The sequence below is a fragment of the Pinus tabuliformis genome, chromosome 7 (assembly GCF_031772625.1).
Source record: "Pinus tabuliformis cultivar Carrire ecotype Pingquan chromosome 7, CPIR1, whole genome shotgun sequence".
Taxonomy (NCBI): Eukaryota; Viridiplantae; Streptophyta; class Pinopsida; order Pinales; family Pinaceae; genus Pinus; species Pinus tabuliformis.
Window position 1 is genome coordinate 116476628 of NC_142293.1, and position 23101 is coordinate 116499728.

The 23101-nt window shown below is 36.2% G+C and overlaps 1 protein-coding gene and 1 pseudogene across 1 annotated transcript; one reads left to right on the forward strand and one right to left on the reverse strand.

Annotated features, from left to right (window-relative positions):
* Nucleotides 1-11107: 11107 nt before the first annotated feature.
* LOC149245995 (germin-like protein subfamily 2 member 1) lies at nucleotides 11108-12560 on the forward strand. The gene is made up of 2 exons (XM_089455621.1): nucleotides 11108-11439; nucleotides 11771-12560. The coding sequence occupies exons 1-2, from the start codon at nucleotides 11310-11312 to the stop codon at nucleotides 12313-12315; spliced, it is 675 nt and encodes a 224-aa protein (XP_089311747.1). The 5' UTR covers nucleotides 11108-11309; the 3' UTR covers nucleotides 12316-12560.
* A 7619-nt stretch (nucleotides 12561-20179) lies between these two features.
* LOC149245996 (alpha N-terminal protein methyltransferase 1 pseudogene) lies at nucleotides 20180-20802 on the reverse strand (annotated as a pseudogene).
* Between the last annotated feature and the right edge of the window lie 2299 nt (nucleotides 20803-23101).

A 23101-nucleotide genomic window follows, 5' to 3' on the forward strand; every position in this document is an offset into this window, starting at 1 on the left:
TCTAGTAGGTAACTGGAGGAAGGAGGATGCTACTTCAGGTGAGGTAGTAGCTACTACTATTTATCAACAGCTTGTGGGTTCATTAATGTATCTAGTGAACACACGACCAGATTTGTGTTTTGTGGTGAACCAGCTGAGTCAAGCTATGGTTCAGCCTACCAAGTTGTTTTGGAAGGCAGCGAAGCATGTGCTAAGATACCTCAGAGGCACATCTCAGTATGGATTATGGTACAGACGGACAGAGCGAGTGAAGCTTCAGGGCTTCACAGATGCAGACTGGGCAGGGAGTCCATCAGATCGAAAGAGCACTTCAGGAGGAATTTTCAACCTTGGTTCAGCTGCAGTTTCTTGGTACAGCAGGAAAGAGAGATCAGTTGCACTTAGCTTAGCAGAGGTTGAATACATGGCTTCCAGTCAGGCATCATGTGAGACCATTTGGATGCGGAAAATTCTAGTTGGATTGTTTGGTCAGAGGATGGATCCAATTGTGATCTATTGTGACAATCAGAGTTGTATCAAACTCTCTAAGAATCTAGTATTTCATGACAGGTCCAAGCACATCGAGATCCGGTATCATCATCTTCAAGACTGTGTGGTGAAGAGGATCATGTTGTTGTTGTATGTTTCGATCGAGGAGCAGGATGCAAATATTTTGACTAAGGCATTGTCAAAATGCAAATTCGAGTTCCACAGAGACAGGATTGGGGTGACAGATAATCCCTTTCTTGTTGAGAGGGAGTGTTGAAAATAACAACAAGAAATTCTAAATATAGAAGTGATAAAAATAGAATTGCTAAAAATAGCATTGCTATAAATAGCATTTCGGGATACATTCCAATTTTAGTTAGTCCCTGAACTAGAATTGAGAATTAAAATTCGAATTTGAGCTTAGCAGCTGTTTGAAAAATAATTAATTAATTCATCTTGAGTTAATTAGTTGAAGAAAATAAAACATGAAGTCTATGTGAAGACATGCAATAGTTTTCCCTTTGATTGAGGAAGTTATCCGTTAATTATGGAGATCAGGATGAGTTGTACTTTGAGTTGTAATTAGTTAGCTCAGTTAACTGAGTTAAGTCCAGTTAGATTAGTTCCAACAGTTTGTGGAACTGATTGTGAGTTTAATTAGTTAATGCATGCATGCATGTAACTACTGTACTTCAGATAACTGAATATTCTTTCATAAATAACTCATGCATGTCAGTTCAGTCAGAGACCCAGTTGAGATCAGAGGATGGGACAATGTACTATCAGTTGCAGGAATATTCCATTGAGGATATCTCTTGCATGCAGAAGGAATTTATTCCTTGGAGATTGCGCAATTATTTCTTAGTTTGGTGAGTTGTGTGAAAGGTGAATTCACACAGGTGGCAGCCAGAGGACCCAAGAGAAACTGCGCAAGGAAATAGGAGGCTTGGAGGACTGAGGGAAGGCATATGTTGTGTCTCTTCAGTCTATGAGCAGCATTGAGGGATTACTAAGAGCTAGATAGCTTGTGAGCTAAAGCTTTGTGTATTCCAGAGATATTTCCACTTGTATAATAATACAAATAGTGGGGTTTTTAGCTGAGGCTTTCCCCAGAGTATTCTTCTGCGTTCATGTGTGATTGATTTATCATTCTCTGTTGTATGTGTTCTATTTGATCTTGCTCAAAATCGATTAAGCTTCCACAAGTTTTTTTGTAGAAGTAGATCAAGTATTTTGCTTTAGTATATTGCATTATCAGTTGATCTACAGTGGGAATTTATACAGTGACACTCTAGGTTCAACGAAATAGAGTTGAGATTTTCTGCTTGGAAATCCATGTGCTAAACAACACTGGTTGAATTGGCTCAACAACTCAAGCAAACACTTCAAATTAGAAATGAAATGCCAAAATAGAATGCCCAAAAGGAGGCTCTAGCCTTCCTTTTATTATTGCTTTCCCTTCCTCATACCTTGGATCGATTTCTCTCACACTATGCTTTGATACCTTCCTGAAACTATCGAACAAAATCATCTCGAATACCCGGTAAAACATTACTTCTCAACCCCTCCAAAGAGAATAACCAATAAACCCCTGTGTAACCCCAAAAAGTGAAATTCGAGACCAAAAATAATGTTGATCTCTTCCCTACAAATCCCTTAAAAAATCATCGGCATCAATAGAGAAAATCACCTGCAAAATAGTTGAAACTTCAACTTACAATAGTTGATCCCCCAATGAGCAACTTGAACTGCCTTTGTGCCCAAGGAGTGAAAAACTGAGTGAATACCTGCAATAAAGCTATGTGGAAATCCTGAATTGGACTCCCCAAATTACCTCAGTGGGGTGACACTCAAAGTTTTCCGAAATGAGGGTGGAATATCTGCTTGGAAATTCCTTGTGCTAAACAACACTAGTTGACTTGGCTAAGCAACTCAAGCAATCTCTCCAATTCTAAAATGAAATGCCGAATATAATGCCCAAAATGAGGCTCTAACCTTAGTTTTATTATTACTTTCCCTTCCTCATACCATGGGTCGATTTCTCTCACACTATGCTTTGATACCATGGTTTGATTCTTCCCATGGTTCGATTCCCATTTTGGTAACCTCCACAACTTATCTTCAATTTAATTTTTCTTTTCTCATAAGTTTGACCTTATGTTTTCTACAAAAGTTATATTGAGCCCTCATAACCCATTTTCTTATGTTTATTTGCTAAAATATTTATTATTCGCCAAAATTGCAAAATTGAGAATTTCCATTCACAAAATTATTAATTGGGATATGTCACGACCTACGAATTTTAAAAGAAAAATATGTTTTTAAATTGTATTTTTTATTTAATTTTTTATAGGTTAGGTATATGTCTATTAAATGTAAGTCCAAGTACATGTACCTAATTTGCATACTTTTGAGAATGTTAAATTGAAATATTGAAAACACATAAAAAAAACATGCTTTTTCATGTGCTTATTTGCTAAAAAAATATTCAAAGTATATAACTGTGCGATTGATCCAGGTGGATGTTGGTGGCCACCCACCTATCCCATTTGGACCCCCACAACTGTCTCTTTCAGCTTTTTTAGTTTCCTAAATTATAGCACAACTTACTATTTTTAGCAGTTTTTCGGGTCCTAAACTTTCGGAGCCGTTTTGAGGCCCTAAACGACGTTTTTTGGGAAATCTAGGACAACATGGGTGCCTCCCAAAGTGGTAGTGCTCGGATAGATCTTTCTAACGAGCTATTGTACGCGTCAAATGAAGATCGTATGCCAAAGTTATGACCCTGGGAAATTGATGTACCAATTTACCCAAACGGGGCCCACAATTTGACGTTTCATCTTCTAGGGTTAGGTTTCGGGATGTGAAAGGTTTTCCATTGTTTCTCAACAATAAATAGGCCTTCGAGCCTCATTGTAACACAGTTCAGAGGCATGTAGCCACCACATCTCTTCTCAGAGATAAGCTACCATCGCCCTAGCTGGTTTATTTCCATTACTGTTTGTAAGCATATTTCAGTATTTTACATTAATGAAATGAAGTATTATTTCCGCTACATATCTGTGTTTATGGTTATCTCTGTAATTTTTTGCGTTCCTGTTTAAATCCGGATCAGTGGTATCAGAGCGGTCTGTTTTTTCTCTGTTTTTCTTTGCATGTCCCCAATGAGGTCGGGATATAAGGAGTTAGGGCTTGAACTGGTTGAACCTTTGCAAGACCAGCCTCGCAAATCCCGATGGCCTCCCATGGCAGATGAGAAGAAAGACGAGGGGGTAGGAGATCCTATCAAAATCTTGCTCGAAGAAGCCCTCGAGCGACAACGGAACGCGATGATGGACAACTTTATCCAGATCCTTCAGCGGCTACCCAGAAGTGACGCATTGGCTTCCAGCAGCTACCCTAGAAACGCCACGCCCTTTAAGGTACAAGTTAATTTTGAAATCCCCATATTCGAGGGTCAAATAGATGCAGATGCCGTAGATAAATGGTTAAATCTGCTAGAGGGTTATTTTTCTGTTCATGAATTTTCGAGTTGGGAAAAGATTATTTTCACTCTTCTCAAAGCAGCCCCCCACATCAAGGATTGGTGGGAAACCTACTGCGAGCAGAAGGATGAAAGTACAAGCTCACTATTTTCGGCCGCACCCACTTGGAATGACTTTCGGTATGCCATCAAGGAGCAGTACTACCCTGTCAAAAGCTATGAGGACAAATACATCAAATGGACCACACTGCGACAGGGACGAGACCAAGATGTGCCAGAGTTCACAAACATTTTTCATACCCTTCGTACACAGTTGGGTATCAAAGGTTCTGAGCTACATCTGGTACTCAAATACTATGGTTGCCTACATAGATACATCCAGGAAGAGATGGAGTTCTTGAACATCTCCTCACTCGGCACAGCGTACCGATACACTGTCAAAATCGAGCAAAAGTTCAAACAGAAGAAGCGAGACTTTGGATCTGCAAATCCGAAGCCTAAAGGACAAAGCCAAGGCGGGGTGACTCAAGACAACCCATCGAAGCCGCAAGAAAATAACAACACCGCGAAGCCGAAGAAGGACATAGGAAAGTGGTGTGAGTTCCACAAGAGTCCCACTCATAACACAAGTGAGTGTCGGACCAAGCAGTCGCTGGTGGCCGAGTTGAAGGCTTCTGAATCAGATGCATGTTCCGACCCTGAGCCAGAACCCGAGAAGGAGAATGGAAAAGGGAAGCAAATCATTGATGCGGATCCCAGCGCCACTGTTGCCACTGCCAAGATCCAGAAAAATGAGCTCGAAAATCCAGAGGAAGGGGAGCGTCTTTTCCACTCACATATGTGGGTGAAGGGTTCGCCACTACAATTCATTGTCGACAGTGGCAGCCAAAAGAACCTCATTTCAACAGAGGTCATGAAGCGGTTGGGCCTACCGACTACACCACACCCGCAGCCGTACAGTATCGGGTGGCTTCATAAAGGATGAGATCTCAAAGTTCGCCAGCAGTGCCGCCTCCCCTACAGCATCAAACCATTCACAGACGAGGTATTGTGTGATGTTACACCTCTGGATGTTTGTGATGTATTATTAGGCCAGCCATACTTGTGGAGGCGACATGCTGTGTATGAGTCAAGGTCTCGTGCTGTCATTATTTCTTTGAGTAATTCAATATACAGGATACCAGAGGTAGCCCCACCTACTGCCACCTCTTTGATCACTACTAAGAAAGGCAACAAGCTCATCTCCCAGACCAGGAAATTCATCTGTCTGGTTCACTCCCAAAGTAAGGGGAAGATCATTGCTACATCCATGACCCCTGCAAAGGGTTCCTCCACACAGCAGCAGCAGCAAAGGGATACGGTCATGATAGAACACAGGAACAACTTCTCCTCACCCACAGGGGTACCACATAAGTTTCAGGTGGGCAACAAAGTTTGGTTACATTTGCAGAGAGAACGCCTTACCAGAACCCATCAGAAACTCAGACCACTCCGACATGGTCCTTACACCAATACCAAGGCTATGGGAAACAATGCTTTGAAGCACAACATTCCCCCATTCCTTTGCTTGCACCGAGTGTTCAATGTGGACCATTGTCGACCATGCTTCCCACCATTTCTGGACACATCAGAGATTGCAGAACAGCTCACCAGAGACCCAGATCAGCAGAAGCTTCCTCATCTCAGGGATGAACTCAACACAATGGGGACCATTGCTTCCTAAGGGGGGAGGAATGATCCAGATGGATGTTGGTAGCCACCCACCTATCCCATTTGGACCCCCACAACCGTCTCTTTCAGCTTTTTTAGTTTCCTAAATTGTAGCACAATTTACTATTTTTAGCAGTTTTTCAGGTCCTGAACTTCTGGAGCCGTTTTGAGGCCCTAAACGACGTTTTTTGGGAAATCTAGGCCATCGACCCATGTTGCTTCCCAAAGTGGTAGTGCTCAGATAGATCTTTCTAACGAGCTATTGTACGGGTCAAACGGAGATCGTATGCCAAAGTTATGACCCCGGGAAATTGATGTACCAATTTACCCAAACGGGGCCCACAATTTGGCGTTTCATCTTCTAGGGTTAGGTTTCAAGATGTGAAAGGTTTTCCATTGTTTCTCAACAATAAATAGGCCTTCGAGCCTCATTGTAACACAGTTCAGAGGCATGTAGCCACCACATCTCTTCTCAGAGATAAGCTACCATCGCCCTAGCTAGTTTATTTCCATTACTGTTTGTAAGCATATTTCAATATTTTACATTAATGAAATGAAGTACTATTTCCGCTACATATCTGTGTTTATGGTTATCTCTGTAATTTGTTGCGTTCCTGTTTAAATCCGGATCAGGGACGTGGAATTAAATTTCACATGCAACAAGTGCCTACATTTGACATTTATTATGAGGAAATAAGTGAAAGAACGATGAAAAAATAGTTTTATTATTTTCCTTAAAAATGACATCATCATCTTAAATCTTATTTGTTCTTTTAAAACTGATTTTTTAGTATTGAGGTCCATTTTTAACCTCGAGATTCTCCAAATAATTCTCCTAATCAAATACAGAAAAACATAAGCTAACATCAAAACAAAATGCTTCATAATAAAATGAAATCTAATATATATGGTTATCCTAAGTGCATTAGAAACCTTTGTCTTTTTAGACATAAATACTATGCTCCATCACTTCTTTATATAAATAAAATGCAGATCATCTCTTAAATTTGAAATCATGGAAGTAGATACTTCAAAGTGGGAGTTACTCCATAACCACAATCTAACAAGATTCTTTTGTTATCTTATTTTCTCAAATTAAAATTAAATTTGATAATTATTTTATTTCAATAGACATAAATTTAAGTTTACATGGATTTGGTAGAGAAATAAAGTTAAGATGTGTTTAAATTATTTAGGAATTAATTGATGGTGTCGTCTATACATTTTAGAGTTTTTTTTCATTTGGTCAAACCTTGCCTTGAATTTTTTTTGGGGGCACATGGATTGTGGAGCATTCACAACTCAAACTTGTGATTTCACCAAATCCCCTATCAGATTCTAAACAAATTTGACCAAAAAATATGCTAAAAAAAACTCCAAAACTTATAAAAAGTAAGCCACCACTTAATTGATGTCTACTATTAAATTTATGATACACATTAATTTTATAAACTCAACAATATAGCTTTATAAATCTTTAACTTTAAATTTATGTTACACATTAACTTTATAAGCTCATCAGGCAATTAAAGGTGTAAAAGCCATTCATGATCAACTTCAACTAACATATCTTTTATAGGTACAATTTATGTTGATCTAAACTTAAAATGAACACATTTACACATTAATTGATATTCAACATTAAATTTATATTACACATCTATCTTATACATCCAGAACAATATATCACCAATTTGACTACGTTATATATCCTATTTATTATTGATTTGAACTTTTCAAAGAGAAAATATATTTTCTTAATTAGTAAATTTATTATTTGCAATTTTGATGAGGATATCTCACTTGTGAGTAGATCATTCTTCATTTAACATGATAAAAAACTAAACATATCTTAACTATAATAATAATAATAATAATAATAATAAACTCCACAAGTTCCTTTGTCAAAGACTCCACCCACTTAATCAATGAGATTTAACATTTAAACCTCGATTCGAATGACATATTAGTTAGTTTTGATGTTAAATCTCTCTATACCAACATTCTCATAGATTAAGCCATGAAAGTGGTCCACAAAATCACAAACCCTCACACAACCATATTAATTAAAGTCTGTCTCAAATGAACTTTCTTTAGCTTTAAAGATGAAATTTATGAAAAACTTACGGTGTAGCCATGGGATCTCCTCTATCCCCTATCATTGCTAATCTCTTTATGGAGGCTTTTCAAACTAGAGCCATTGAATCTTTCCCATTAAAACCCAAACTTTGGAAGAGATTTGTAGATGACACTTTCATTATTTGGCCTCATGGTAAAGAAAAATTAATCAATTTCCTACAACACCTAAACAATCAATCTAATTCTATCAGGTTTATGATGGAAATGGAGGAAAATGGCAGCCTCCCCTTTCTTGGCATCCTAATCAATAGAAACCAAGATGGTACCATATCCCACCGGGCATATCGTAAGAAAAACCACACAGAACATTACCTACATGCCAACTCTCACCAACATCAATCCTAAACAATTGGTGTTCTCAACACTCTGGCGACTAGGGCTGTACCTTTTTCGGATTAGGATCACTTTGAAAAAGAGAAGAACCATCTTATGAATGTGTTTGAAAAGAATGGATACAATAGACACCAAATGATCAAGGCCTTTAAGAATGTTGAGAATCATAAAAACAAGCAACCTCTAAATGATCATGTAGGCAAGGTTCACCTCCCTTACATATTAGGCACAACATACAAAATTGCGTACATTTTGAAAAAGAACAATATTAGAACCACCTTCAAACCCATGAATACCATTATCACTTGCCTAAAATCAGTCAAAGATCGAGTTGAACCCAAATGCCACAAAGGAGTTTACATGATTCCTTGTTCATGCGGCAAAACTTACATAGGTGAAACTGGTTGATCCATCCTTACTAGGATCCAGGAACATGTCGCCGACATAAAACACAACTGCACTAAAACCTCAGCCTTGACTGAGCATTCCAGTAAAACCAATCATCATGTCTATATAGAAAACTCCAGTGTGGTGTCCAAAATCGATCATTATAGCCATAGAAATAGGTAAACACTCTAACAACCTCAATCGGGATGAAGGATGGAAAATAAGTAACAACTGGATTCTGCTTTAACCTCCTAGATCGCCCTCTCCCGACATCTCCCCCTCCCTTCTTTTGGCTGAGCCTGTCACCTCCATTCCTAGCCTTACTTTTCTACACCTCACATTCTAAATAATCACTAAACCTAATCTGAATTTTTAATTCACATTTCAACTTAAAATATAAGGTTTTATAAGTTAAAAATTAATTTTTTTGAATTAAATCAAGTAAAATTAATTTTAACTAAACAATTTCAAAATTTAGATTAATATTAATATCAGTGTTATTAGTAATTAATATTATTATTAAACATTAGTTCTTAATCTAGTAAAATCAAAATCAATCATTTCTAAAGACAAATCAGTTCTAAATTTAAAATTTATTCTAAATTAAAAATTAACATTAATTAACTAAATTAAAATTAGTTAAAATAATTTTAATCAAAATTATATTAATATTAACTTTACCATTAACTTTTTAAATTTTTTTAATGAAATTCCAAAATAATAAAAAATTAAATTCATTATAACTGAAAATAAGAAGTGAGGATGATTTTCTAAATTAAAATTTAACATTAATTAACTAAACTAAAAATCAGTTAAAATGTTTTTCACTTTAATCTTAATCAAAATTTAAATTAATATTAATATTACCTTTACCAATATTTTTTAAAAAATAATAAAATTCTAAAATAAGAATTAAATTAAATTAATTATAATTATAAATAAAAAATAAGAAAGGGATAAATTAATTAAAATAATTGAAGATAATTTGAATTAATAATAAATATCAAGATTATCAAAGATTAGTATTAATATTAACATGAATCCTGAATTATTATAAAGTGAGATTAAAATTATATGAATTCTAATCATTTAGTCTAAATAAAATTAGTTCTAAATTAAACAGTTAATTCTATATCAAAAATAAATTAATTAATATTATTACTTGGATCTTAATCAGAATTTAAAATTACATGAATATAAATATTAACATTATTAATAATTTTAATTTTTTTAAAAAGAAATTTAAATAAAATTCTAAAATAAAAAAAAAATTAATTAGAATTAATTGAAATAAAATTAATTAAAACTGGAAAGAAAGAAAAAATTAATTAGAATTAAAAAATTAATTAAAATTATCATTATAAATGATGGCATGGTCGACTAACAACATTCCTTTTCCATATAGCTCATTCTTCTGATTATTCATTCTCATGAGATTTGTCTTACAAACTTATAGATCTATCTTGTTGATGAGCCATTCTGACAACTATGAATGCGATGATTCGGGAAAAAAACTTACACACTATACAAATAGCAAAAGCCTCGAAGCAATAATAATAAAAAATCAAATTATTATTCCTTTCAATTTATACAAACTTCCATGCTTCAATAACTTAATATTTGAGTATTATTACTCCCCAAAAAAAAATGTTTTTTTTTTTATTCACTTTATAATATTTTTAATAAATATTTAAAAAAATATAAATTCACTTTATGACAATTTTAATAAATAATTAATAAAAATTTAAATTTTTTAATTATAATATTTTTGATAAAGTAAGTTAATTAATTATATATTCAAAATTTGTCAGGGCAATTCTAGGCTCAAAATATTTATTTATCGAATTAAATTATAATTCTGAATATGAAAATTTCCAATAATATGCCTGAGTATATTCGTTTAAAAATCTCTATGGAGAAAATATTAATTTTGTTATAATTCTGAATATGAAAATTTCCAATTATATGCCTGAGTATATTCGTTTAAAAATCTCTATGGAGAAAATATTAATTTTGTAGGCCAGTCAACTAACTCCCCTTTCCAAATTACAAGTGGAGTTTGTTTCGAAATTACACTGGTTTTACTGATGGGCTGTTGGATACACCTGGATGAAGCTCTGGTCTTCCACGGTTGCTGTAATGTCGAAAACTTTGGTTGATGTAATTTTTTTTTTTTATATTAATAGAAATCATTCAAAATTCAAAGAAACTTACCCAAAAAAAACTCCATTTCCATTCACGCGTTTTTCTTGGAAAATCATCTTAAAACAAACATTATAATGTTGACTCTCATAAATTGTGGAGTGACGTACAGGAAATCGAATTGAGAAAAAACTTGCGAGCTGCAACAAACTCAATCTACAAGTCATATTGATGTACACTACAGGTCGATACATGGAAACTTCGTGTTTGAAAATTTTGGATTCCATCGCAGTCAACTTCAGTGGCGGGCTGCCGTTTGGATTTTTGTCCATTACCGCGTCCTCTCCACTCAGGGCTGGACCCAACCACTCTACTTTTCTTCTACCAATAATCTGTTTGATTCAATATCACACTCCTCTTAGACTGCGACAAATCGCCATTCACGAAGTCTTCTGTTGACTCAATTTTATACTCTGTGGTCATTATTCACAGCAGAAGTTCACCATAAAATTGAGCGATGCAAACAAATATTCAGCAATAGCAGCTTCAAAATTCCTTGCATTGTTTTTCATTCTCAGCTTGCAATACCTAACACCCCTCTGTTTTGCTTATCATATGATTCATAGTAGTACTGATTATATAATTAATGGCGAATTCAAAGCCTGTGAAAGTTATGATACTGTGTCTCCTATGTCTCTCTCTTGCCCTTGTCCTCACTGGTGCATACGATCCGGATCTTCTGCAAGATTTCTGTGTGGCTGATGATACATCTTCAGGTAAAAGTATATATAATTTTTAAATGTAGATTTTCACAGTTGTGTTTCATAACGAGTAAGTAGTTTTGGGAGAAAATTTTGTTACAGATGTTTGAAACAGGAAACGTTTAGAATGAACACTTCACCCATCACCAAGAACTTAAGCAAAAAAATATGTGCCTGGTGATGGATAAAATGTTCATCTCAAATGTCACTTTCAACTCTTTGTAACAGTTTTCTCCTGAAACAACTTTCTCATCTATAACTTTTTCATTATTTATGTCTCAGCAATCTTGCTTAATACTGTTTTGGTTTTCAGAACTAAGACTTAACAATGGCTCTGATGTTACAGATAATGTGAGGATGAATGGATTTCCATGCAAGGATCCCAAGACGGTGAAGGGCTCGGACTTTTTGTTTCGAGGCCTAAGAAATCCAGGAGCCCCTACAAATATGTTTGGGTCCCTAATTACTCCGGCGAATGTAGAAAAATTTCCCGGGGTTAACACGCTGGGAATATCAATGAACCGCGTGGACTTGGCTCCCGGTGGCGTTAACCCTCCTCATGTCCATCCCCGTGCTACGGAGATTGTGTATGTGATAGAGGGAACCATTATCGCCGGTTTCATCAGTACGAACAATACTCTGTTCTCTGAGAAGTTAGAGAAAGGAGATGTGTTTGTTTTTCCCAGGGGTTTGGTGCATTTTCAGCAAAACATTGGGTCTTCCCCCGCTGTGGCCATCACTGCATTCAACAGCCAACTGCCAGGAGCCCAGGTGCTTTCAGTCTCCTTGTTTGGATCGAATCCCCCTGTTCCGGAGGGTGTGCTGACCAAAGCTTTTCAGATCGGCCACAGACAAGTCAAGAAAATCAGTTCTAAATTTGATCCCAAATAGATCTTTTTGTTTGTTTTTCCATTATACTATTCGGCCTTCCCTATTGAATTTAAGTATTGTTGTCCCTCCTACAGTGTATAGGATAGTTTACTGGATACTTTTACTTGGGTTTTCAGGTGACACATTTTTTCGGGCCGAATATATTTGTCTGCGTTTGTTAAAATGTTAGAGAAAGGATTCACACAGAAGGCAGCACCAATCTCATTCATTTGAATTTTTAAATTTATTGTTTTCCTTGAGGGCAAGGGTGAAAATTTTAGGTCTAAGTTATTAGTCTGAAGAGTGAGTTATCAATTAAACAGATAAGATGTTAAATGCTATTTAAAAGTATAGAGCATTTATAGTTTAGTTTAGGGATAATAGTAAAAGGAGATTTAATTTCATGCTGATTGAAATTGTTTTTTAATTGGGTAAGAACTCTTTTCTCCGAGGAAATATAATAAAGTTCAAAAATCTGATTGAAGTGAAATTTCATTAGAGTAATGGTCGAAATTCCAATTCAGAGATCTTTGATGGGAGTAAAAGATTACTCACTGATTATTCAGTTATTTCAAAATTTATTTTGGATTTGATAAAAGTTAATGTCCGAAACAGGATAAGACCTATCATCTACATGTGCCTAACAGTCTGCTCTTTATACTCGAGAGTAACCTTCAACATTTCAGTGTTAAAATAAAATAAACCTCCTTAATTTTTTAATGGCTTATTTTAAAGTTAGATGAAGTTTTACCTTATTTATCTTTTCTAGATTTGAATTATCTGAATTATTTTGAATTTCCTTAAATAGAATTATTCAAATTAATATTATACTATTTAATTGAAAGTATAATCTGAATTACAGTGAAAATCTATTTAATTAAGTATAACTTAAAGGAGTTATTTTTAGTGGATTTTTTGGATGTTTTTCTGGTGGATTTTTTCGGTCTAATTTCTCTATAATCTGGCATGAATTCTTTGAAATCACAAGATTGATGGGTAAATCCTACACAATAGAAGTGCCGTAGTGGTTTTTCATGGCGCTGAATCCATATACATATAGTCAAAAAACTAGTTTAAATATTACAAATCAAGATTTCACCTCAAATATCCACATATATAATCAAAAACTAGTTTAAATAACACAAATCAAGATTTCACCTCAAATCTTTCCACTGATGGCACCACAAAGTCTTCCAATTTCTTTAACAACTTCTCTGTTATGTTCAAGTCAATTGCAATCTCCATGTCTTGTATATTTACTTCTGCTTCAGCAAACCTTTTCACAACCATATAAGAACACTACAATATTTCCAATCTCTTTAGAGAAATTTATTAAATTATCTAATCCATTTCATCTCTTAATTCTAAATTCTACAAGTCTCATTTGGGTTTTTCACATAATAATTAAATTATTATCATGAGAACACTAGTGGGACAACTGCAAATAGATTCCAAACACCTAAATTCTAGAGACTGGAGTTGATGATAAGACTTGCTTTCATATTGCTTGTATCCTCCTACACTAAAGGCATATAAGTGACACTTCCAAAAATTTGAAAACTGATGAAAGACTACTACAAAACAATTCCAAACACCAAAACTACACAAACAAAAATTAATGTTAAAAAACCACACTTGCATATCCATCTACACGATCCCCGCATCCGCATGATTAAAATTCCTTCCACGGGTTAAGAAGCCATTCCACTGACTGCTCTGGACCGAATACAAGAGACAACTCTATAAAACACACACACTGTTACAAAAGATAGAGGGTTTGTAGCGGCACTAGCCAAATCTTGATCCAGGTATATATACCTCATGCTGGATTGGGGGCTCTATCACTCTCGATCTGGATCACACAAAACTCGGATTTCCCTTAATAATGTCTCATTCAGCCTTCACATCCTCAAATCTCATGCTTTAAACACAATACAATTCTATAAAAGGAATCTCATAATTTGAATATTTCAAGAATGGAAATTTATTTTCAAAGTTTAAAATTTTTGGGGAATTTCATTTGTCAATGTTATATATTCTAGGATATATTTTTTTAAATATTTTAAATTTTAATAATTTTATATAGTTTTTATACAAGGTATTTTTTTTACAATTTTTAAGGTACAATAAAATTTGGGTGAAATATTTTTAGAAAATATAAAACATGGAAAATTACTCTTGTAATTTTTTCCTAATTTATACTAATGTCATAGCTTACTATGAGTCCAAATGATAATGATAGCTACTTGATTTTCTAGCTAAACAACACTTTATAGATGAATGCATTGGAACTCTAATGCATTGAAACAATACATTTTTTCCATTAATTCTAACACTTCAAAAACTTTTTTCTGTTACAATAACCACTTTATCAACAACTAAACTCTCATGTGATTCAACTTGAAGGTGATAAGTGTAGCTCCCCTTTCATTGAGTGGAGAGGCTCATTCTACAACCCAATATGAGAGTTTGTGTAAGTTTGTCTGTCTTTTCGTGCCCCTTTAAAATAAAAATTATGTTCTAAATAGAAAAATAATGTCAACTATAATTAAAAAAAATTGAATATGTTGTGAAGTAATAAAAAATAAAAAAATATATATGAATGAGATGTTTAAATCTTATACTTTTCAAAAATATTTCAACAAGAGATTTAAATAAACTATTTGAAGATCTATGTTAACTAATTTATGTCAATATCAACATCATATATATCTATATATGAGAAAAAAAATTATGGCTAAATTTTGTATTTGGTCCTATATATACTCTATTTAGCATTCAAAAATACAATTTAAACAATAAAAAATAATACATTGTGTTTTGCACTCTAAAAAAATTTGTATGTGAAGAAATTTGATCTCTCATGTCGCATGTTAGATCCTTCCTTAAGATGGATCTATATTGGTTGTATGTCATCTCCAAAATGTTGTTCTTCATGTAATGGCCCAAAAATCATACTTTTAATGAGAGAAACTAGGTGGTGAAGAAATTTGATCCCTCTTGGCTCATGTTATCATGTTAGATCCTTACGTAAGATGGATCTATGTTAGTTGTATGTCATCTCCAAAATGTTGTTCCTCATGTAATGGCCCAAAAATCATACTTTTAATGAGAGAAATTAGGTGGTGGTAATAACTATTAGGGAGTTCAATCATTTTCGAATACCAATAATAGAGGAGAGGCAATTCACGTAGAATGGTGTTAATAGTGAATTAAAAAAAAAATTATTCTCTCTCCATATATATAATTCCCATGTTAATAATTTGAGTGGTTGGGAGCATGGTTTGTTCTCCCATCCACCAGATTCAATTTCAAGGCACATATTTGGTGAGTTTTGGTAAGGGTCAAAGAGTAGGTGACTCCTGTGACCAATCCCACACTCCTATGCAATCAAAATCTCTTCACTTTTATTCAACAAATTACCAATTCATCATGATATTAAAAAAAAATTTCAAATCAACTGCTTGTTTTTCATTTTTTCACCCTACTAATTAAAATCACTTTTCAAAATATCCCAAAAAATTATCGATAAGAATATCCCTTTTCAAATTGTCATGACATATAATAATGATCCATAAATGCCCACGGGGCTTTGGATTGATGGTGAATGGGTGTACTGTTAAGGCACTCCTTGCGATAGCTCACCGGTTCAAATCCCCTGTGGGTGCTTAGGTAGTATTATATAGAAAGAAAAAAGAAAAAAAGAAAGAAAGAAAGAAGAAGCGGTTCAAATCCCTCGTGCGTGCTTAGGTAGTATTATATAGAAAGAAAAAAAGAAAGAAAGAAAGAAAGAAAGAAGAAGAAGATCCATAAATAATGTTTGCGAATATACAATTAATAAATAAATAAACATAAAAATGAATTAGATTAAAACTAGGGATACAAAGAACTTGATTTGTGTTCTTTAAACTAGTTTTTTAATTTTATATATGGAATCAACACCCTGAAAAATCTCTAGGGCACTTTCATTATGTAGGGGTTACCCATCAAAATTGTGATTTCAATAAATTCTAGCTAGATTTTAGAGAAATTAGACCAGAAAAACCCACCAACAAAACTTCCAAAAAATCACACTAAAAACTACTCGAAAATCAACTGTTTATTTTTCATTTTTTCAACACTTAGCCTTTTCCAAACTATCCCTAAAATATCATTCCTAACGTGTTGTGATAATATAAAATAATGATCCATAAATAATATTTGCGAATATACGATTAACAAATAAACAATATAAAAAACGAATTAGATTGAAACAAGAGATACAAAGAACTTCATCGATTTAAATTATGAAACTCTCGACGTTCACTGACAACCATTCTCTGACTTCTATTTGACGACTCCATTCCTTTAGCTTTCTGGTCACATTTATGACCTTTCTCATTTAGGCCATGTCTGATGTCTGATATGTGGAAGACACCTAACCGCAACCGCAATGAACCAGTTTGACTTTTAACAAAAAGCGGTGGGTTATGGCTCACACCGGCGGGTCATGGCTTACAAATCCGTTTTGTATTAACTCAGTCTGTCTGCCGTCTGTGCTCCTCTCCAATATAAAATCTGTGTGTTGTTGGATTGTGTGTAAATGGACAGAGTTTAGGGTTTGATGGTTCATAAAGGTGGTTGTTCAAAGTGTTAGAATTATGAAGACTCATTTTCATTTCATTTTTAGATGTTACAATTTATATACTGGTTGAGTCATAGATTTAATAGCAATTATTTATTTTTCACTAACACTCACCGACTCATGGACTTTTCACTGATTATGTAGAATGTACTTGATATATTTGGGATTAATATTTTAACACTTTTTTTTAATTTGATCACTTAAACTTTAAGGTGTCTGTTGGTCTTAGTCTCAGTTAAGGCTTACAATAGTACATAAAAAAAAACTTGATAACACGACTTTCATTTTTTGTTGTTTGTTTCACACAACAAAACCCTTTTTAGCAGACACTCCTATCTGTCAACACTCCACTAGAAACTCTTTGCAATATACTCCACACAGGGGTCATGGTCAGCACAACCCTCTTGGGTGGACACTTGGTTGTAGACACTCTTATTTGATAACACTCCACTGGAAACTCTTTGCGCCACACAGGCATCACAATGGGCACAACCTTCTTTAGTGGACACTCAATTGAAGACACTCCTATCTACCAACACTCCACTGAGAACTCTCTGCACTCTACGCCACACAGGTGTCACGGTTGGCACAACCTTCTTCAGCGGAAACTCAGTTGCAGACACACCTATCTGCCAACACTCCACTTGATACTCTTTGTGATCTACGGCACACAGGCATCACAGTAGGCACAACCCTCTTCAATAGACACTCGGTTGCAGACACTCCTATTTTCTAACACTCCACAACAAATTCGTCTGGCAGATCTCAACACTTGCTCTAGTGAACACTCTCTTCACACGGTGGCCGCCACAATCAGCTCTCATTGTCAGCTCACGATCTTTGCACAACGGTCAACTCTCCATGTCACGCTAAAACAACAGTGACAACACTCATCAGAGCTTTTCAGTGTTAGTCTTCTTGACCAACGGTCATAACACTTTACTACTTGGCCTCTCACGTGAAGGCTTTCCACCATGTACACTGCCCTATAGGTTCACAGCACTCTGCAGTCGCCCCTTTCACAACTGCTCAATACAGCCAAGAAACCATCGCAAGGTCTCCGTCGCAAAAGCATGACATAATACCACATGCCCATAAAGAAAAAATAGCACACACTCAACTATATTATATATCTTTCATCAAGAAAATTACACACATATTTATACAGGCAAAAGTCTCAAGCTAGGAATTCTATCTTAGATGTACAGTAGTGTGGTTGAGAGATTCTCTAACCCACACACTAAACTAGGAGAAGCTATATTCTAGCTAAGTCCTATTATGTAGGAACAAACTCCTCAAATATTACAAACATAGACAAGTAGGAATTAATTATTTCTAACTCCCCCCCTTAATGACTACTTGTCATGCTAGTAATTCACAAAGTTTGGTTGTGGTCAAACATAACGAAAAAAATATGTCGACGTCCATATAAAAAAGCAACCATCCACCGGAATGTATGGGTACCAACCACTGGAACCGCTAGTCCTTTTGCATACATGATTCTGTCAACTATTATCACTGCGTATATGTACCTACAAATCCACCACCATCAGGTGAATTGCATGTGCAGAACTTCCAAAAACAAAGAGAGATCAGTGCCTTTCTAAGCCAAATATTCATGTAACATGCGCAAACAATTGCGTTGATTGCGCCTTTCGACGCAACTGTCAGATAGAAAAGTGCACCAACCCTCTTATGCTTAGACACACCAATATCTGAGACCGTGAGCCAGGTGTTACTGCAGTCCACCTGCTCCTACAAGCACAAAGCTCCCGTGTACACGTTAGCCACTCAGGCAATATGCCACCACTGGGCAAGTCCGATCTGCCACCACCGAGCAAATCCTGTAGCGACTAAGGCTCTGCTACCACTGGGCAAGTCCAATCTGCCACCACCGGGCAAGTCCGATCTACCACCATTGGGCAAATCCTATAGCCACTAAGGCTCTGTATGTGGTTTCTGGCTCACCACCAACCAGCCACAAAGGCAATCCATTACAAAGTGGTTTTAAGATCACCACGAACTTTCAAATACCTTTAAAAGGCTTACATTTCATTCAACATTTTGGAGTTTCTGGGTACATACAATGACCATTACAACAACTGGACTTGCTTATAACATGTTAGGGAGTCTATTCCACAAACCACACTAACATAAACAAACATCTACTTTGTTGTCCACCATAAACTTTGTCGCTGCTGCTTTACCTCATCTGTTCATTGTTCACATCTTGGGCATCCTTGTCTGTTCAAATAACTTCTTGGAACTCCATGCTTAACTTGTCATTCGTTAGAGTCACGAATTCTAACAAAATAAATTTACCTACATTGAGTTAGCTAGGCTCAATAAGGCTCAATAACTTTAAACATGATTCCAAGAAACTAAATAAAACATAAAGTCTTCAGGTTTAATTTCTCTATCTTTGCCCATAGATGATTATTTTCCAAACATACCAGCAGCCATTTTTCACCAACGATACCTGTGAGGGGTCTACTGATAAAGAAACGGATTGACGACTTTTCACCTGGACTCAATGCAGTGCATTCAAACACTGATGATCCAGACATAGGCACACAACCATACGAAGAGAACACAATTTTCCCTTCAAGAAAAATAATCCAGGACTCCACGGTCCATTCCTCTGTTGCGTTTCAGTATCTACTCCCCTGGAAACAATGCCACTTCCCCTACAGTATCAAGGCTAGTCACTGCTCTCAAGCATGCTACCTCATGCTCGCTACTTTCCATCACAATCTACTCCCCTGATCACACAAACGCGATCATCATGTAGCTCCAACCACTATTCTTTGATGCCATTTTCATTGTCATGTCATCATCGTATCTGGTAGTAGAACATTCCTGCAAATAAATTTGTCTATTGTTGGAATGGAAAATTCCAACATAGATTTATACTCGTGACAATAGTTTGCCAAGCTAAATGTCACAATAAATAAATTAATTCTTTCAACCAGATTTACATTACTCACATGACCATTCTTAAAACAATATACAACATGACATCATGGCAACACTTTTGATCTGCACCAAACATACTAGTGAATTGCAAACAAACCACGCAGCAGACTGGCGTAGTAGCAAGGCATCAAGAACGTTGAGGAGATCCACACTCACCAACAGCTCACCAAAAAAAAATTTACCCACGCTGCTTTCTTCTCCACGCAGCAACTCTTGTTGACTTCCCAATGCAGAGGACTCGAACTGCTAACAGTTTACTTGAAGTTGATCAATGCCTGCACATCACTCTGATTGCATTGCTCTTAATGATCACTGAGCACCTTTCGCAACCAGTCCTGCTAACATGATTGGGGATTTCTTAGTTCGTCTCTTTGATCTTCTTTCATGGGAAACCTCTTGCACGATTGCAGGTGGCTCTGTTGTCAACGCATACATTTTGACTGGATACAATTCTTTGAGGAAAGCCTTTCTGGGCCTTCGTTTTGTATATATATAATCCCGCCTTGGCTCGATTAAAAAAAAATGCAACGAAATCAGCATCTGTAAGGTGACCAATACACCATTGAATCCATATAACATCATATCTGCCTTCGTCTAGGGTGAATTCCCGTAGAGAAATACAGTAAAAATTCACAGAATGATTTGCCACTGATTTGGACTGACTGCCAACCTTCATCTTTTCAGGAGCACTTTTCCAGAAAATGTGAAATAGGTTCTACCAGATCCACCTCATGAAAATGCTTTAGAAGTCAGCTCTTTGTGACCCTCCCAACGCCTGCTCCACAATCCAAAGCAACCAAATGCCCATTCTGTGTTAAGCATTCACCAAGAATGTCAACAAGGAACTCATTGTTGTCTTTCATGTCTTGGCCATTGACATGCTCATGGCCCTGACAGGAACTGATCATTCCTCTGCTGGCTGCCTAGAGAAACCAACGCTCCAACATTCTCCAATGCTCTTTCCATGGCACTCCTTTACTACCCACTACAATGGCACAACTCAGATCGTTCAGATTTGGGCAGCGTCCATCTCCACATAGCTAGGAACAATACAACAAATAGATCTGCCTCTTGAGATTCGATTTGTGCAGCCTTCTAGAGCTTTTACCAATAGCGCTCCAGGCTCAGTCCTACGCAGCACTAGAACTGCTTTCACGCTACCACTGTTCTCCACGCTCGACAATGAGCAACGATTCCCATGGGCTCTAAAGCAGAACACGTAGCTGCGTATCTGGTGATGCACATTGCTCCATCCTGCACCACGGGTGACCTCAACTCCTCGATCACTAGCACTAAGCTCTCTTTCTGACTAGTACGCAGCCTCCAGCAGCTTGATCACAACAAATCGATCCTCTTTCTCCAGCAACTCGTTGATAATAGCAGAAAATATCTATTAGCAACCACCCATGACTGCATACATGTAGATCTCTGACTTTGAAGATGCCACAAATCCAGCAATAGATCTCGGATCCTGTTTTAGCGCGATGCACCTTCCACAACAGATCTCAATTCTTCTGATTCACTTTCCTGCTATAGAGCAATCCGACGACCAATCTAGCAGCGCAATCCGGCAATACTAGTGCAATTTGGCGATAAAACACGGCGCTACGAGATATTGATGAGATCGACTCACTCATATCAAACATGTCGCTGCCAGATATTTGGTGAGACTGGCGAGATCTCTTTATCTAAGATTCACTTAATCCGCCGATATGTCGATCTGATTTCCTTCGCTCAATAAAGACGCCCGTAGGTATTTATCATCAACCAAGTTTAGAACGTCCTGAATACGCTGGATCTATGCAGCGATCCTCTCGGATCTTGTAGATCCCGTGATCGGTGCCACACTTCTAGACCTCCGGCTCAATGAACCTCGGAGCACCTCCGCAACCTTCGTTCTAAGTCGAGTTGTCGCCCTATCTCCACACAGGTCGCTCCCACTAAGTGCAGGCCACTGCAACCACTATACCAATTGTTGCCTCCACACCAACTCCAAATCCATGACGTGTATCCCAGCGGCCACACCAGCGATCTTTTACACGATGGGCCACCACTCCAAAAACATAGCAACAACGCTGACAGTTGGCCTCTGCAACTCCTCCATGGATCTGGCAACAAAGATTCTCTGTCGAAGCTAAGACCACAAAAAATAACCACAGGTTTCGACAAATGATGGACACTTAAAAAACTAAAACAAAAATATATTCTCAATTATTTCCCTCAGCCCAGGACGGGGCCCAGGCCCAGGCCCTTACGGGCTTTGACGCTCTGATACCAAGATAAAATAACACACACTCAAATATATTCTATATCTTGCATCAAGGAAATTACAAACATATTTATACAGGCAAAAGTCTGAAGATAGGAATTCTATCTTAGACGTACAGTAGTGTGGTTGAGAGATTCTCTCACCCACACACTAAACTAGGAGAAACTATATTCTAGCTAAGTCCTATTATGTAGGAACAAACTCCTCAAATAGAGAATTACAACCATAGACAAGTAGGAATTAATTATTTCTAACTTCTTGGATCAATGTACTCAGGTGATTCTTAGTCTTGCTACAAATTCGAACACACTATCGACTGGATCTTCAGATCAATTAACCCACTTTGTAGAAGTATAAATTTGATTGGCGACTGACAAACCACTCGGCTCCAGCACTTAACACACACATCAGAGAACATCCACACCACAAAGCCCACAGCTCTGCGCTCCACCGAGCTTACTCGAACATGTCTCTAATACCATGTTATAACTATGAAGACTCACAAAGTGAGCTTGATCATTGCATTTCTAGATGTTACAATTTATAGACTGGTTGACTTGCATATTCAATAGTGAATCTATCATTTATTTTTCACTAAGACTCACCAAATTCAGGTGACTACGAAATTTCTACTGACCATCTAGAATGTACTTGATACCCTATGCAGTGCTAGCTATTCATACACATTAATTTATAATAGGTATCAAATTATTCATTTAATCTTACATTTCAAATTGTTAAAAAAAAATAATAAATTAAATTTTAAATTTATTTTTTAAATATTAATGATAAAATAATTAATATATATGGCATTGTCTACGAAAGCCATAATTTTATCTAAAAAAAGTTATTTTTGGCAGGCATTTTTTATTTCAGAAAATGTAACCAAAGAGTGTTTGATTCCTTTTTTGAATGGTGAAAATGGATAAGCGTTTTTT